Source organism: Sparus aurata, chromosome 4, assembly GCF_900880675.1.
Source record: "Sparus aurata chromosome 4, fSpaAur1.1, whole genome shotgun sequence".
In the NCBI taxonomy this organism is placed as follows: Eukaryota; Metazoa; Chordata; class Actinopteri; order Spariformes; family Sparidae; genus Sparus; species Sparus aurata.
The window spans coordinates 34,428,815-34,445,788 of NC_044190.1; the positions used below are offsets into that span (position 1 = coordinate 34,428,815).

Below are 16,974 nucleotides of genomic sequence, written 5' to 3' on the forward strand. Positions count from 1 at the left end.
ACTGCTAACTGAGGAAACAATTCTGTCGCAGCTTAAAACGGAGAAAAAAAGGAGAGTTCAACCCTGTGGCATTAGCGTTCAAATTCGTCTTTCGAAGGAATATGAATTGTAATATTTCATATGGTGGTCAGCCAGAACTTTAACAGTCTATGGCGGACATAGTGATTAACCTCCCTCTCGATCCCATTAAATGAATCAGAGCACAGCAGAGCATCCAAGGTTGAATAAGAAATGCTGCGACTGCAATACAGCACAGATGTAGCAAACTGTGTGTCCTCAAGACTGCTGGAAGGTTATCACTTCATGTCGTTGTTATCACAGAGTTAACAGCTTTCACCCAAGAGCCTATGGGACAGTCGGTCCGCGATGCAGGTCAAAAAGATAATCAGGTATAAGTAAATTTCAAATCGACCTGCATCTGTTATCAAGCATTAAGAATTCTGGGCCAAGTGTAAATGCAGTAGGGGTAATTAGGGATAACGGCATAGCGTACCTGAGTGAGAGAACAGATAAAACATACTGACAAAAGCACTATCCCGGAGCTAAATCCAATGTGGCTGGCACGAAATAGCATGGTGGAGGAGTCAACAAAGTGCATTAGAAGAAAGTGGACAAGGTTATTCACAAGCTGAGAGTCCATTTTGCCAATAATGATTGTTTTCAAAGATGCAGTCAAGGTGGATTTGGAGGAGATGCAGGCATACGCCCAAAATGCACCATCTGTGTTTGTGTGTTTACCTTGAACTATATGTATGATTAGTATATTTAAACCAAGTGCTTTCTATGAGAGACTAGATAAAGGAAAACAGGTAAAATCTTGACTACAGCCGACATAACCCATACACTCGAATCTTGAAGGAGATATAGCTAAAGATTATTTAGATTAGACGTGGATTTTTCAAAAAAGTGTGTGAAACTCTATAAGAAACAACAGATGCCCTTTTTTCCTCCTCTTGTAAAAGTTAGACAAATTATGTTTTTTTTAATTATTATTGGTGATAAAGTTTACAAAAACAAACCAGCGCAGGAGGAAAGACAAGTAAGCAAACAAACAAATAACATTTAACAAGAATGAGGAAGACGAAATGGTCAAGGATGGTCAGAAAATACAGACAATAACAAACAGTTAAACATAATGTGGTAAGAGTCCCGAGGGAGTGATTATAGTGATTAGGTAGAGTATACAGTATGTGTTTAAGTATGTTTGGGTATTTGAATAAGTGGCAGTTCCATGTATTGATGTGTGCAGTCGGGAGTGGTGGGAAGGGAAAAGGAGAAAAGGTGTGAGAGAGAAACAGAGAGAGACCAAGAGAGGGGAGAGAGAGAGAAAGAAAATATATACACATACATATGGATATATACATATACATATACACATACACACACATAGATACATGTATGCACATACACACATACATAGAGCCTGGGGTGGTTATAGTCATATTCACTCTCATTACTAGTATAATAATAATAATAATAATAATAATAATATAATAATAATAATAATAATAATAATAATAGTAGCAATAATAATAATAATAATATTGATTATATAATAATAATAGTAAAAATAACAATAATAATAATACAAAACTGAAAAGAGATGATGATTCTTATGGGCAATTTGATATAGTATAATAACAGCTATAATGATGATGATACAATTATTAATCTGGCAGTAAGGAGTAGGGCTACACGGGGCCCTCGGAGAGTTGAGCAAGAGCCATCCCAACAAAACCCCCCGGGAGATTGTTTGTTAGAATTGTCTACATAAGAAATGTCTATGTTGGACAATTTAAATTGTAACTGTTAACTCAGCAGGTATTAAGATGCATATAATGGTCGAATGGCTGCAACGAATTGCATTTTATGATTACTTTAAAGAATAATAAAGCGGAACTATATTTTAATCTATTGAATGCTTAATATCTTAGTAATAGTTAGACATACATATATATGTAACTATTACTAAAATATAGTATTATATAGTAATGTAGTAACTATTACTAAGATATAGTATTATATAGTAACGTAGTTAATAAATCTTTAATAAAGGGCAACATTAAGTAAAGACTGACTGACCATAGATATGGCGGACACAACAATAACCCTTCTATTTACCAAAGCCATTAACTACATGCACTGAATGTGAATAAATTCATTTTGAAGTTAACATAATGAAAGCGTTGGCACTCTATTTTTCCTGCCTCTGCTGCTGCAGCAGATGAGAGTGAGGTCTCTGGGATGGTGTGGGAGTTCGCTATCTCCCAGCCTCCAGATGGCTCCGTCTTCTCTTATCTAGAAGAATGGGTGCTGCCTCAATTTTTCAACTCGCCTTATCTGGGAATCCTTTAAATTGAATATTTACTGGGCCTATGTTTTCTGCCTGTGTTAGCCCTCTGAAGTCGACATTCCTCTTGCTTGTCGAGACAGGCCAAAGGTTTTTCTCACTCATACACTCTCTTTGTCTGCCTTGTCAAGTAATGGGACGGTGATTGATTAGGTGATTGTCAGGATAGAATGGAAGGTTAAGCAGTTAAGCAGAGAGCAGTGGAGACATATTAACGAATGGCCATGGAGGGAATATGTTCAACAATAGAAAAACGTACATTACCCAAATATGACATCAGACAGACCTCCATTTTACGTCAGGAGTAAAATAGATTAAATTAATCACTTTCTGAACAGTCTATTGTTTCCTGCAAAGTGTACACGAGAGGTTAAGAGAACACTTAAGCAGCCATTGAAAACATCTTATTGCAGTATGACTGGCTGTGGTCTATCTGCATAAACAAGCTGTGCCACAGCTACTCCCTGGTAAGTGTCTGGAAATGTCTTTTCAAAACCATTTTGTGAAATGCCTCCATGTTGGATTAATCAGCGCAGCTGAGGATGTAATTGCTGTGCTGAAGTCAAAGCTGTAAGAGCAGATAATGAACACTGACTACAGGGCTGCCAGAAACCAGGGCGAAAGAAATGGGAAGTTCGGAGACCAAAATGTCTTCAGCACTCTTTCAAAGGCCCTCATAGAAAATGAGGGCACACTGTGTTTACACTAAATAAAGACTGATAAAACATCACCTATGACTTAGTTCTTACTAATGTGGAGATGTTGTGACAGCTGCATAGTGCAGTTAAAATTTCAATCAAACTGGGGCGTATTAATATTAATTTTAAGGATTTTCTCAATCACTTAAACTTATTCATGAATGTTTTTAAGTGCTGAGTAACATGCATGCATCTGTCAGTTCTGTGTACCATGTAGCTATTTGGTTAATTTTTTTTCATGATGGATGGGCTTACAAAGGTGAAGAAAATCAACTGGAGTTTGTTCTGACTGTTGCTGCCCTCTGGTGGAGAAATAAGTTTAAAGGCAAATGCAGAGAATGCGCCATCTCTTTGCTCGAGGGTGGTATCGTTAATATATTTGACAAGCACCTCTGATTTTGTGCACTGGAAGGTAAGCTAAATGGTCACAGAAAGGACAATTATCTATAATTATGTTTAGATAACATAACTGCATTCACAACAAGCAAATGATGCTGGTGCTATTTTTTTGTAATTTAATGGCAATTCTAATACTAGCCCATCAAAAAGCGTTAAGACTCCATTTTTCCCTTTTATCATCATTGCCTTTCCCTTGCAATAATGGGAGGAGTTCAGACTCAATAAGCTTAAAATAGTTGAGGCATAAAGAGATCTCCTATATTTTGAAAAGCACTCATTGTAATCTCTTCTATCTCATCTCTTCCAAAAAGGCGTTGATGAGAAAAGGGAGTGGGTACACTCACGGACTGATATTTGTGAAATAAAGCAAGAAAGGAAACACACACACACATGCACACACATTACTTAAGCTAATATCTGCCTCAGTAAATATTAGCTTTGTTCTGTTTCAGTAATGCCCAGTAAAAGGTAAAGACGGGACAGTTCAGACTGCAGGAGGAGCATGATTGACATTATAATAGTGAGCAGGAAATGCTGAGTCCCTCTGGCTTGTCCAACCTTTGCCCTTTGACCCATGAGGTAAAAATGTGCACATGTGCATTATGACGCAAATGTCATTCTACTGTGATTAATACGGTGACTGCAATGCTAAAAAATATTTGCCTTGTTCAGATGTAAAAGAAGTAAACAATCCTGAGATGAGGGCTTGACAATTGTTTCTATATTTCTTTTTACTCTATCAACGGTGATGGGTTGTGGTTTCTCTCTTGTAACAAATGTACTTACTGTAAGTCGCTTTGGACATAAATGTCTGCTAAATGCCCTAAATGTAAATGTAAATGTAAAATGATGAGCATATTGTTGGCAGTGCTCTTGGGTTGCATATTAACATTCCTTAGTGTTCCACTCAGTACTGATAGAGTGACGAACAGCTGCTGCCTCTCGGTGTCATCGGTGTAATTGGATGCCCCCATTCCTGTGCAATCAATATAATCATTGACAAGAAGGTACTGAGGTACCTGAACATCTTAACCTTGTTGAAACAGCAAGGAACTAAACATCTCTCTTCAGACTGTGCTACAACTTTTAAGAATACATAGTATGACTGTTTTATCATTTCATATATATATATATTATTTTTGGTTTTATTATTGTATAAGTAGGCTCCTATATAAAATACAATAAAATATCCATCCATCCATCATTCCATCCACTTCTGTGTAGCTATCTAGCTAGCTAACAACAGTTACCAAAACAGAGAATTCCCCAATACTGATGAAGAATTGGTCTACTGTTTAAGTTTTGGAGTGCCCAGTGTTGAACACATGTTAAACAAATGATAGAAGCTGAATTAATGAAATTTGCTACAGCATAATTACAATTTTCAGCATTCAAATGAAAATAACAACTCACTTCTGACATGACTTTTTGAATCTAACTTTTAGGCCTTTTGCTGAGATGTAGTTAAGTAATGTAGTCATCCTGCATGCACTTTTTAGAACTAAAAGTTGCCCTATTTATCTCCCTGGTATTCATGGAAACAAAACACCTGAGGCTGGGCGCATTTCCTGATTGAGTTGTTCTTTCTTCTCATTATTTACAAATCAATGTTGACAAGAAGTGGTTCACCTGATATTGACCCATCCCCTGAACCCATTCTTTTCATAATATTATTTTTTTTAAAACATTGAACTAATACAACTCGGGTTGGAAAGTGGGGGATGTTTATCGCTTGTACTGCCAGTCGAATTCCACACCAAGGTCGACAATATGACTAAATGATTTGGTTAATTTGAATTCAAACAGTGTCAGCTGGAGGTCCACTCCGCACAGTGGGAGGATTGGTAGAGTAATATCAACACAGTTGTGATTACTCCATTGACGCGGTAGGGTGCTCCAATCAGAGCCGAATCACTCTCCTCATTACAGACTACAAGGCCAGATCTCAGTGGGTGGACCAAAGAATCAGCCTTCCTATCTTCCCACTGAAATTAATTGAAATTCATTTGTGGCACCCTGATGCTCCCCATCAACACCAGACTCATTCACATTTGTGCACTCCACCCTGGATTCATTAAGAACAAGCAACTTGCAAGTTTTAAAGCATGTAAAAGCACAGGTTGTGTTCAGTGGTGTGGACCTCAGCACTCGGGCCAGATTGTAAACTGAAGTGCACAGTATCAAATGTATCTTTCCAGGAACGACTCTTGTTGAGGCAAAGCAAAGTAATCTGACCACGTATTGCTCCAGTGGAGTGGCTCCTGAATGTATTTACTCTTGCAAGGACACGATGGGATTTAGGGTCTCAGGTAGCGATAAGTGCAGGCAATGAATACTCCAGCAACAAAAGTGACAACTAGCCTGCTATTATCCACACTGATATATTGCAAGGTTGCCATCCTTGTTTTGTGTCACATGCTGCCCTTAAAGTCCAAATGAACAGTTTATCATATTGCATAAAACACACACTATTTACAGAACACAGGCAAAAGCTTTCCTCTCTCCAAAGCAAACCAAAGTACAGCTGAAGCACAAAAAAACCAGACAATTATCACAAACACATTAACAGCTAGGCCTAATGCATTTACTATTCCCATCACTACCCCTAGAAACTATTCAGACCTCCTATCGCTGAATGCATAAAAAGCAAACACATGCAGTACTGTGCCACTCCTGTTAAATTTGCAGATCTGTTGCTGTTTATCACAGAATAAAAGGGACATTTATATATAGCTTGCAGATGGCAATCCAGGGACATTAAAATGCTCAATATTTATGAGTTAATGCACCCTTTTGGGCAGATCTTGTTGAACAGATCCAACCACTTCAAAGTAGCGCAAAGGCCCACAAACTCCCTAATGCCTGGACCACCCTTGGCTGTGGTACTTAGGAAACAATAAAAAATACAAAAAGGCACCTGATTGTCCTTTCAGGACCACGATATTCGTGATCTGTAGGCATGTGATGAGCAACTCCTCCTGCTACCTTTCTGCCACCTCTCTCCCTTACAAGTCTGTACACTAGAACCCATTATTGGTCAATGTTATCTGCTGTTATTGACCAATCATAGTTATTTTGGTATCAGCACATATGTTGCCCAATGTTCTGTCAAGACATCGATCTGTATGTATAGACCTATAATATATATTTTTTAGGGATTATAATACAAAAAACAATGCTTGGGATCATTTGAAATGTTCACATTTCCACTAAATGTTACATTTCAGTGCAGCGATGTAATTTTAAACAATAAAGCTTGTTGTTGAACTGTAAAATATTCTGCCCCAAAGCATCAGTCGTGCTATACTTTACACCCCTCAGCCAGCATGGAGAGATGACATGACCAGATCTGTCATCAGCGACGTTGAAGCCCACTGTGAGTAAACACTGATCAGATGGCAAAAAATTATCTGTTGAGGCTTCATTAGAATATTTATTATCCTGACATGTTTTGTGTCACATCCATTTCCTTTGAATGACTTTGAATGTTTTGAGTACAGAATATGTTCATGCATTCTGCCTACCAGAGCTACACACGGTCAGAGAGTGAAATTGAGCAAATTCAAGTACATCAATAGATTATCATCAGTAAACACTGTGAATTTAAGCTTTGGATAATCTCAGTTTTCAAGGCACTGTAGTTTCTCATATTACACTCAGATGGCCAAAGTCCATGTCTTGCTACATCCACAATTCCATCTGGCTATACATTTATTTTCCAACCACTCAATTGAGCATCTTCTTAAGACAAAAAGCACTTCAAATTTTAAGACTGACATTGATAACAAGACTTACCCCTGCTTCCAGCGTTTTCAGTTTACTCAAACCTTTTTCAGTTCAGTTGTAGCAATGAACGATGTGCTGTAAGTTACAAAAAAAGGAGAGTTTAAGATTTAACCTCGAGCTCAAAGATGGTGACCAGAAGTGACCTGACAGCTAACATGTTAGCATCTAGCATATTTTTCTTTTAGCTTTATCAATGTTTTTTCTGTTTTACATTTTCATGTTTCCGTTCTTATCACTTTATTTCGACTTACTTCTGTCTCTTCAAGGACATACTTCCGTTTGGTGTCACTTCCGTCTGCCATTTTGTTTTGTTTTTTCAAGTTCAGCTAGCTAAAGCGGCTTTGGAATCTTGACAGTTATTTTTGAACAGCGGTTTTTGACGCCTCGTGTCTCCAACCACACATTTATAAACAACTACTACATTTTACAAAACACGAGTGGTTCAATTACTCGAAAGTTAAACGTGTTAAATGTCTAAAGCCGATGGGAGGAAACTACAGTTGTCACCTGAACCTGAACCCTTCTCTGCTCCATGAGAGCGACTACTTTAATTGGCCAGCAGATGGCAACGTCACAGCCTCAGGTCTCATCGGTGCTTTCAAGTGCTCCTCGTAAATTCTGAACTCCGAGCGATGCAACGCGATTAAATAATAATAATAAAGTTGATGATTAACACTGAGTGTGACAAGTATAAAACACAATTCCGCTGTTTCCCCTAGTGTCGTTGTATCCCTTCAGATATGTCCGCGCTTTCTGGAATGGGCGACAATGCCCGAAATTGAAGTCAACCTAGTGCACAAACCTGCATCACAATCGCGACTGCCATCACGGCATCAAATCGTCGCAATTTATTTTCCGACAGTACATGAACGCAGCACCCAGTGCGGTTGCCAGTTTGTATAGGTTCGTTCTATATTTGTCCCGACGGGCAGCTGGAAAGTTCTCACTGTGTGTGTACAGTTGTTCAGCAAGGTGATCAACAGGCAGGTAAGCCAGTAACTGCTGCTTGAATTGAATTGTTTCCCGCTGTTTTATTACTCTCAACTTACTGGAAATGTGGATGCATAGTGTGACCGTACAGAGCGCATTTTTTTTTTTTTTTTTTTTTTTTTTTTACAAATTATCAAATTAGCCAACACGTCCAAATTCTTTTAAAAAGTCTGTTTCTGGGTCGATTTACTGTACCTCTGTGCTTATACATGAGGAGGATAGGAGTAGGACTTTAAATATGCATGATACTGAGCATCATGCCATCATTTTATCAAGTCTAGCTGTCATTTGCTGTAATTCTATAATACTCCAAAAGTGACTCATCTTTGCTGTGATAAGTGTTTACTCTCAAAATTGATTATACATCCAGAATAGTCAATGTTATCTATATGGCTTATGTTATGTTGTGTGTGTGTGTGTGTTTGTGTGTGTGTGTGTGTGTGCGTGTGTGTGTGTGTGTGTGTGTGTGTCATGACCATGCAGCTGTGATTCTTTTGTTATCAGATAATTGCACTGCACTGTTGTGTTGTCTCTCTTCAGAAACATGCCCGCTAGGAGGAAAACTGCTAAAAGTGCTTCAAGCAGCTTCTGGATGAAGTCCCTCGGGCATCTGCTGGCCATCTCCTGTCTGTGTGGCGTGATATCTGGATTCTCTGACAGAGATAGAGCACATGACTTGATGTTTATGTATCCTCTCATTGATGGGTAAAAGGATGTTTAATGTCTCGCCTACACGGGTGTTCAGTTCATTGAATCCAATTTGAATTCCTCTTCTTCCTGTCCCTTTGTCCTCACCCCCTCTCCTGCTGTAAGTCACAATGACCTGGCTCTCCAGCTGAGGATCCTTCACAACAATCGGCTGAGCCAAATCGACCTTCACGATATTCACAAAGTGGCCACGGACATCACCCGGCTCCAAGAGGGCCGTGTTCAGGCACTGGTATTGTAACTGAATCACCCCTGGCACTGGTCTGTTTTAAGTCTGTGTGGATTGCTCCAGAGAGTAACCTGGTCAAAGCACACATTGACGAACATCGACATTTTGCACCCAAAGGATACAACATTAATAAAAAACAATCAAACCCAGAATGACAGTCCCCTCAGTAACTTAAACGCCTGTCCTGCTCTCTTGTTTCCCCGTCCCTTTGTCAGATGTTTGCAGTCTATGTGTTATGTGGGGCCCAGGAGAAGGACGCTGTGAGGCTGACGCTGGAACAAATAGATGTAGTCAGACGCATGTGCACCGAGTACTCGGACTTTGAGCTGGTCACATCAGTCCAGGGTATAGTAACATGGGGTGGGACTGCGGGCATTTTACCCACAACCACCACTTTCTATCATTCAGATGATTACCTTCAATGTTATTGAGTGAATGTATTTGTTTCTAATAGGAATGCATAGTCCATAGTCGGGATTTTTGTTTCAGAATGAGAAGTTCATTAGTTGATGTGAATAAATTTACACCAACAAGCAGTTTTAGTCAAAAACAAATACAAACATTGTGATTTGTTGGTGACACTGTACTTTTTAAAAACACTTAATATGATCTGCCTGAATGAAAACAATACGCCGAAACAGCAGCTACTGTTTTGGCAGGAGGCGTTCATTTTGGTTAATGTGTGTACTGTATGTGTGTCTGTCACTGCAGAACTAAAGAAATCTAAGGATAGGCAGAAGATAGCCTGTATCATCAGCATCGAGGGGGGCCACTCTATTGACAGCAGCCTGCCGGCCCTGCGGATGTTTTACCAGCTTGGGGTCCGCTCCATGTCCCTCACACACACCTGCAACACACCCTGGTAATTAAGAGATGTTTGTATTAATCCAGTGTCACAGACATTTTTTATATCCCCGCAAGTCAACATATGTTAATCACTAAAATGTTCATCCCATAAAGATTTTTGAATATTCATGGTACTGTTCAAAATATACACATATATAAATATTTTTTTATCATTTTCTAATGAGTCTCCCTTCCATTGTTAATTGGCTCAGGCCCGTGTAGAGTCATGCCTTTACCACAAGCTTTAAGTGCTGTTTTTAAAATGATAAACTCTGAGAAAAATAGTTTATTGTCAAGGTTAACTTTCTTTGTACTCTCGCTGAAAGGTCATTCATTATCCCGTCAATGAAGCACTTTTTGGATGTGTTTTATTACCTGGTGGTGCGGAATATGCAAGACGTCTTCAGCGCCTTCATGATTTGTGGTTTTGACGGTATTCTTTTCCAATGCAGGGCTGAATCGTCCTCAAAGCTTTATAGTGTCTTTCAAAGACAGAACAACAGTTTGACAACCTTTGGGAAGGTAAGCGTAATCTGTTATCAAGTACAGCGCGGGATTGTTTGGGAAGGTTTTTAGAATGTAACACGTGTTACATATTAATATAAAGAATTTTATTTAACGTTTCTTTCAAATTGAAGTTGCTGTCACTGCAGCGCGTGTCGTGAGTTATTTATCTGTGTCCTGTACACATATAAACATGTGAAAACTGTATTATTACAATGACTTTAATTCTATGTTGCGGTTTTAGTGGCAGTAGTAGAAATAGCTGTGGGTGTTTTGGTTGTTGCAGTGAAAGTATTAGGATTTTGGTATTTGAATTAAGTCCAAATGCTTACAAAATGTTCAAATCAGGCTCTTTACTTTACTTTTTAACAAGTTTATTTTAGCAGAATAGTCTTTCATTTTTATTGTGCATCAGTGCACGCCTTAGACTCCCCATTCCCCCCAGTGAGGAAAAACTTACCATATTGGAAAAATACCACTTTTAACAATGAAAAATGGATGGAAGAAACCCTCTCCAAGGACAGACAGACATGCAATAGACATTACATCTAACAACGAAATCCCATTTTACAAATTGCTGTGACAGAATATCTGATACAAATGATGTGAAATGTGTTAAGTAAGTGGAGGAAGTAAAGGAGGAAAAATAAGAAATACCAATACAATACCGTTATCAACAGCATTGCTGCTGGACTTCCTTCGATTGCTATCAGCACAAGTGTGTTTAATTGTGAGTCTTCCTAACCATTTCCTGTTTTCTACTGAATTATACTCTTATCTTCCTATGATATTAAAAATGGCTGCTTGTTCTTGTTTTTTCAGGCTGTTGTTGAGGAGATGAACAGACTGGGAATGATTGTGGACCTCTCACACACTTCTCTGGACACAGCCCTGGCCGTGATGAACCATTCCAAGGCTCCCGTTATTTTTAGCCACTCGTCTTCCTCCTCCATCTGTAACCACAGCCGCAACGTACCTGACAGTCTGCTGCACGAGCTGGTGAGAAAAAACCAATTCACTGAGCGATTAATTGCTTCTCTAATTGCTTGACTGAATGTCCATATTATCCAGTCCAATCATCGATTGTTAAATAATTTCATTTTCTTTTGAGTTTTATTTATGCCCTTGACAAAGAGCGTGCAATCTTTTCTCATTGTTAGCCTTATGCGTATCAGCAGGATTCAAAATGCATGAACATAACAATTCATAACAATCCCCCCACGAAGCAAGTTTTCTATTTCAGCCCATTAACGGTCACCATACGGTAATTGGATCTAAATGTGAAGGGTGTATTTGCTGGCCTTTTATTGTTTCATATCCTCCGTAATTTCCGAGACCATGTCTCTTCCCACAATTTCCTCTCCAGTCTCCATCATGAACATAAACATGTATACACAAACATGAAGTGCCTGATAATGACCCACTGGATGAAACTGAAGGTCCGCAATAGATCAACTGCAATTTCGCTGTAGCTGTCGAGTTGGCTTTGTGGTTCGGGAGCGGAAGGAGTCAGTAATCAAGAGTGTTCTTCCTCCAACATGATGTAACCACTCAGAACAAATGCACCATTCTTTTTACTCGATTCTTATTATACTGTTATTGTGATACAGACCTACAGCAAAGTCCTTGATCTTAGTTATTACAAAGTCAATGGTCAGAGTGTCAAACCTGAGTGTGCTGTCTGACCAACCGCCGACAATATCAGTGTGAGTTTCCTGCTCTGGACTTCGTCTCCTCGCTTTCCATCCTTCATCTGAAAACACTTTCATCAGCCTGTGACCTTATTTAGCTTCAGATGTTCACACCGAGTCAAAGAACTTCTCTCCCCCACTTGAGACTTGACGTTCTGTTTAGCTCCGCCGTACTTAGCTTACAATAGAACATCAATCTCCCTCCCTGTTAGTGCTTTCTGTCATCGACTATAATGAGAAAATCCAGTTCCATTCCATCCCAGGGTACAATGATTCTAATCATGAATTTGCATCACAGATAAAATTGCATCTCGTCTCGCTGTGTGAATGTTATAATCATAGGTGGTTTGGGGTAGCTTGTTGCGTAAGGTAGTTTCTAGCCAAACTCAGCATACGGCACACACTGTCTGAACGTTTATGTGAGTGTAAAATTAGAAACATCCACTGGCCGAGTTAAAGCACACACATCGGGCGTGTTTTTCAGTATGTCACTGCAGTAGATTCAAACTGAATGTCTTTAAACTGCAGTAACGTGGATATATTTCTCCATGTTTCTCATTACGCCGCATGCTGTGAGTTTACAGCGAGCAAATGGTTGCGGGGCGTTCGAGATAAGACGAGCATGCAACTCCAGATATTGAATGTAAATGAGAGGAATAAAGGGTGCTTGTGTCTGAATTTATGAATACGTAGATTTGTATTTATTTTTTGTTTTTTTACTGCTTTTCTACACATGCCATCTTCTGTTTTTTTTTTTTCGTTTGTTCTGTTTCAGAAAAAGAACCGAGGGGTGATCATGGTGAATCTCCACAGCAATTTCATTTCCTGCAGGAACGATGCGAACATCTCTAATGTTGCTGGTGAGGCATCCGTGTTGAGTCCTTTTTTGATTCAGCCATGAAGTGAATCTGTCGTTTTTATTTCTCATACATCAGTCAATTCATTTCTTCCACCTGGGTTTTGCAGACCATTTTGATCACATCAAGAGCGTGATTGGAGCCGAGTCGATAGGAATCGGTGGGGACTTCGAAGGCGCCAAGAAGTAAGACGTATTCACTCGCAAAACACTCCATACAGACCACTCGAAGCACTAAGTTAAATGGCCATAGTATTGTCAAAAAACTAACTCTACAGCACTGCGGTTGGTGATTGTCAGAGAGACACCTTACATATAGACACAGTAACCAAAATAAAACAAACCCCATGCTCACACTTGTCTCTGGCACTTTCATTTTCCAGAAGTTGTTGTTAAACCAGATCAATTTTGTGCTTTTGTTTGCCTGTCACGATATCAGCAATTTGGCTGTCTCGGCTGTCAACAGGCTGAAAAATGGCAAAAATCAATAACTTTGTACCTCTAGCAGGCATAAACAGAGGGCTGCTGCAGTGGATTGTTGCTGTAGAACGGTGGATGATTTGATTTCTTTGTTGCAAACACCACTGAGTCCAAAAAGCAGTGTCACAAAACAAATGCTGTATTAACATGTATTGACTAACACAAAAAACTGTGCGAGCGCATTCATTCTTTTTTCGAAAATAAAATGTGTTTTTCTTTGACAGTTTTCCTCGGGGGTTAGAGGATGTGTCGAAGTATCCCGCCCTGATCGAGGAACTCCTGCATAGGAACTGGACTGACCATGAGGTGGCCGATGTCCTTCGAAGGAACTTCCAGCGAGTGTTCGAGGAGGTGGAGAGGGTGAGATCAGAGATTTGTGTCATTAAGTCATTTTAGGTCGAAAACAGCCTCCTCTGATAAATTTATATATATTTCTTCAAGTAATTTTCATGTCTAAAAATCTCATGGCCATTTATTTGACCTTTGACCCTAAAGCTGCAGATACGGCACTCTTTCTTTAACCTTCTTTTATGTTATTTCTGATGACATCGTATCTGTATTTAATTGTTTTAATGTTTGCAGGATTAACTTATTAAGATGGCTCGATATTTACTGCCAGTGTAAGATGTGTGTAAATCTATTATAAGCTCTTATTTCACAAGATTAGATAGCTGTCTAAAAGTTCAGTTTCATCATAACTCTTGGCTTCTTGGCGCAGTTTAATTCAGGATAGAAACTGCATATTTGGTATATGAACTCCACAGCGAGTTCTATTTCATTATGATGTATCAAATATTTGATTTTATTTTGCATGGGCATTTCCTTTCTTTACACAAAGACGCACTAACCATCTTATTTCATGATGGAGTACTGAAGAATTTGTGGACGCTCGCCTCCCTCTCCTGTCTTGCTGTATTTCCCACAGGTCCGTGATGAGCTGAAGGCTAACCGGCCCAGTGAGGTCCAGATCCCCGTGGAGGAAGTGCAGAACTCCTGCAGGCTGGTCCTCAGACCTCCTAACCCTAGAGGACTGCCCTCTGACCAGATTTCCTCCTCCAGAGCCCTTCAGGGACCAAGAGGTCTGCTAATCCTGACCACAGTGCTGCTGCTCTCCAGGTTGATTATGACTGAATGAATGTTTAGAAACGCAGACCTGCTGCAGCTTCTTTTTCTTTTCCTTTGTGCATTAAGTTTTAATGTAAATAATAATGACTGAGTTTGCCGGAGCCACTTGTGGGTCTTCCCAGCCCCTCTTCAGGTCAGTAAAGCTAAGAGCAGATTAATCACTGTCTCACCTCCAATACAAAACATTATTGAATGAGTGGCACCATTTGGAAGAAGGGTGTATTTTTTTGTTTTTTTTTATCTTAATTGTTGACCAGTGAACAGCAAAGTGAGGTCACTGATGCCAGGTGATGCCATACTTAACCGTGCAATGTACAATGTCACACTTACCAATTACTGCTATACTATTATTCAAAGGTATTTTATGAAGCGCTTCAACAAAGTAGTCCAGGATGAGCAATTTATAAACAGATGTTATTTATTTTATTTTTTTCTTACAGCATAATAAGAAATCACGGCAGCTTACAAAAAGAAAAAAATAGTGTGTAATTTCGTGTTAACTGTTCCGCCCTTTGGCCAAACAGACGACTGCCTTGGTTTTTTTTTTTTCTCATTTAAATATTTACACACAGACAAAAACGACTGAAACAGAATCTTTAACTCAGAGCAGCGGTTAGTCAAAGCAACAGTGTGAAAAACCTGCCTTGTTAATGTTCAGATTCAATACTGCGCGCCTGCAAAGGTGATAGGAATTTGTTTCGGTGAGCTCACTTTGATTTTATTATTTTTGTTAACTTCATCACCATGTGAATAACTCTCACATGTATGTAACAGCTCCTAAAAGTTAACACTCATCATCATTTCTTTAAAAATACTGTGAACACAACGTTTCCATTTAAAGAGTGTCATTTGCCAGAATTGTAGTGAGCCGAAAAATCTGGATTGCTGAAAAAGAAAGGTTAAAAATGTTTCTATCTGAATTAAAGGTGAAGCGATGACAAGCACTTTTCTTCTTTTTGTTATATAACTGCACACCTTGTCATGGCGTGCACAGACTTTTTGAAGCTTGAAGCTTCCAAGAGGGCACTTTAGCGCACGTTTTTGCCACCCAAGAGGGCAATTTATCATGTTTTAACCAGCCAAGGGGGCAGTTTAGTGTGTTTTGCCAACCAAGAGTGCACCTTAGCGTGCGTTTTGGCTCCCAAGAGGGCACTTTAGCGTGCGTTTTGGCTCCCAAGAGGGCACTTTAGCGCATGTTTTGGATCCAAGGAGGGCACTTTAGTGCACGTTTTTCAACAATTGGGCCACGAGGGGGGCACTTTCGTGCACGTTTTTCAACAATTGGGCCACGGCCCCCCCCTTGCCCCCCCCCCTTGTGCACACCACTGTACACGGACGTCTGGAATACTGATCATATCATACATACTTCTATATAACAACAAAACGGGGTCTGAAAGTCGTAGTTGTAATCCTTAAGATTTCCGTTAAGTTAACGTGGAAAGATTTTTCCTTGAGCAGCTGCTCCGTCAGAAATAAAAAGGGTGGACGCTAACACTGACAACTACGGTATAAAGCAAAGGATTTTCAGAAAAACAAAATGAAAACTATAAATACTAGTATCAGAAATGGGATTGGAATTCATGAAAATCTTACAACCCGTTCACCCCTGGTATTAAAAATGCCAAGATCTATATCTGGGCACGTTATCCGGATAAGGAAAAATGCATGTTAATGGTGTAAATGTGCTGTGAACGGAGTATGATTGGATCTGGAGGTGTTCTGGCTGGCACTGCCAGAAACATTAAATGTCTACTCTGCGCCGGGAATGTGTCAAAAGTTGCGTTAATTAACAGAACTGCGTTTAAAAAAATGAAAGTGATGCAGGTGGAAATGAACGCAGCTGATCTGCTGATGACAAAGCATTTATTTTATCTAGTCATAAAATAGCCCGCGTGCTGGTTTCTGCAACAAACCAGGACCAGTTGACTCTGTATGTTTATACAAAGAAAGGAATAACTTAATGTTCTCTAAATTTATAAATAAATAAGATGAGTTTGTTGTACACGTAGTTTCACAAAGTTTATAAAGTTTCCTCGAACTCAACACGCCACATTACTCTATGATTTGCTAAGGGAGCCTGGGGCTGATTCGCAGCCGCGCCATAATTCCTCACGGAGGACAGAGATCCGATCTCGATGTGGATAACAACAACGTGCTAAAAAATACCGGGTGTGAACGCAAAGGCGAGATCAGATCTTTATTTTCTTATGGAAAACGTATCCAGATAGGGATCGCTTTTTAATACCAGGTGTCAATGAGGTGTCAAGAAAAAAGATTAAGGATTCTTTTTCTTTTAAATTAAGCCCCTTTTT

General features: G+C 39.4%; 1 protein-coding gene and 1 long non-coding RNA gene across 4 annotated transcripts in view; one reads left to right on the forward strand and one right to left on the reverse strand.

Moving 5' to 3' along the window:
* Window positions 1-7,802, reverse strand: part of LOC115580860 (uncharacterized) — a 272,388-nt gene extending 264,586 nt beyond the window's left edge. The window contains exons 1-2 of one of the 3 annotated variants that reach the window (XR_003983947.1): window positions 7,485-7,802; window positions 7,243-7,308 (exon numbers count right to left, since the gene is read on the reverse strand). This is a non-coding gene — a long non-coding RNA (uncharacterized LOC115580860). The remainder of the gene's footprint in view (window positions 1-7,242; window positions 7,309-7,484) is intronic. The other 2 variants (XR_003983949.1, XR_003983948.1) reach the window with 2 other exon arrangements.
* A 307-nt stretch (window positions 7,803-8,109) lies between these two features.
* On the forward strand, window positions 8,110-15,629 carry dpep2 (dipeptidase 2). The gene is made up of 11 exons (XM_030415567.1): window positions 8,110-8,220; window positions 8,764-8,928; window positions 9,037-9,163; window positions 9,376-9,505; window positions 9,872-10,022; window positions 10,459-10,528; window positions 11,333-11,509; window positions 12,977-13,061; window positions 13,168-13,243; window positions 13,762-13,897; window positions 14,463-15,629. Exons 2-11 carry the CDS (start codon window positions 8,768-8,770, stop codon window positions 14,670-14,672), a joined length of 1,323 nt encoding a protein of 440 aa, XP_030271427.1. The 5' UTR covers window positions 8,110-8,220; window positions 8,764-8,767; the 3' UTR covers window positions 14,673-15,629.
* Window positions 15,630-16,974: the final 1,345 nt, after the last annotated feature.

Bases quoted from the DNA above. Each gene is read 5' to 3' on its own strand.
- dpep2 (XM_030415567.1), top strand. From the start codon at position 8,768: ATGCCCGCTAGGAGGAAAACTGCTAAAAGTGCTTCAAGCAGCTTCTGG. The intron at 11,510-12,976 runs GTGAGAAAAAAC...GTTCTGTTTCAG, and splicing joins ACAGTCTGCTGCACGAGCTG to AAAAAGAACCGAGGGGTGAT. The intron at 13,062-13,167 runs GTGAGGCATCCG...TGGGTTTTGCAG, and splicing joins GAACATCTCTAATGTTGCTG to ACCATTTTGATCACATCAAG.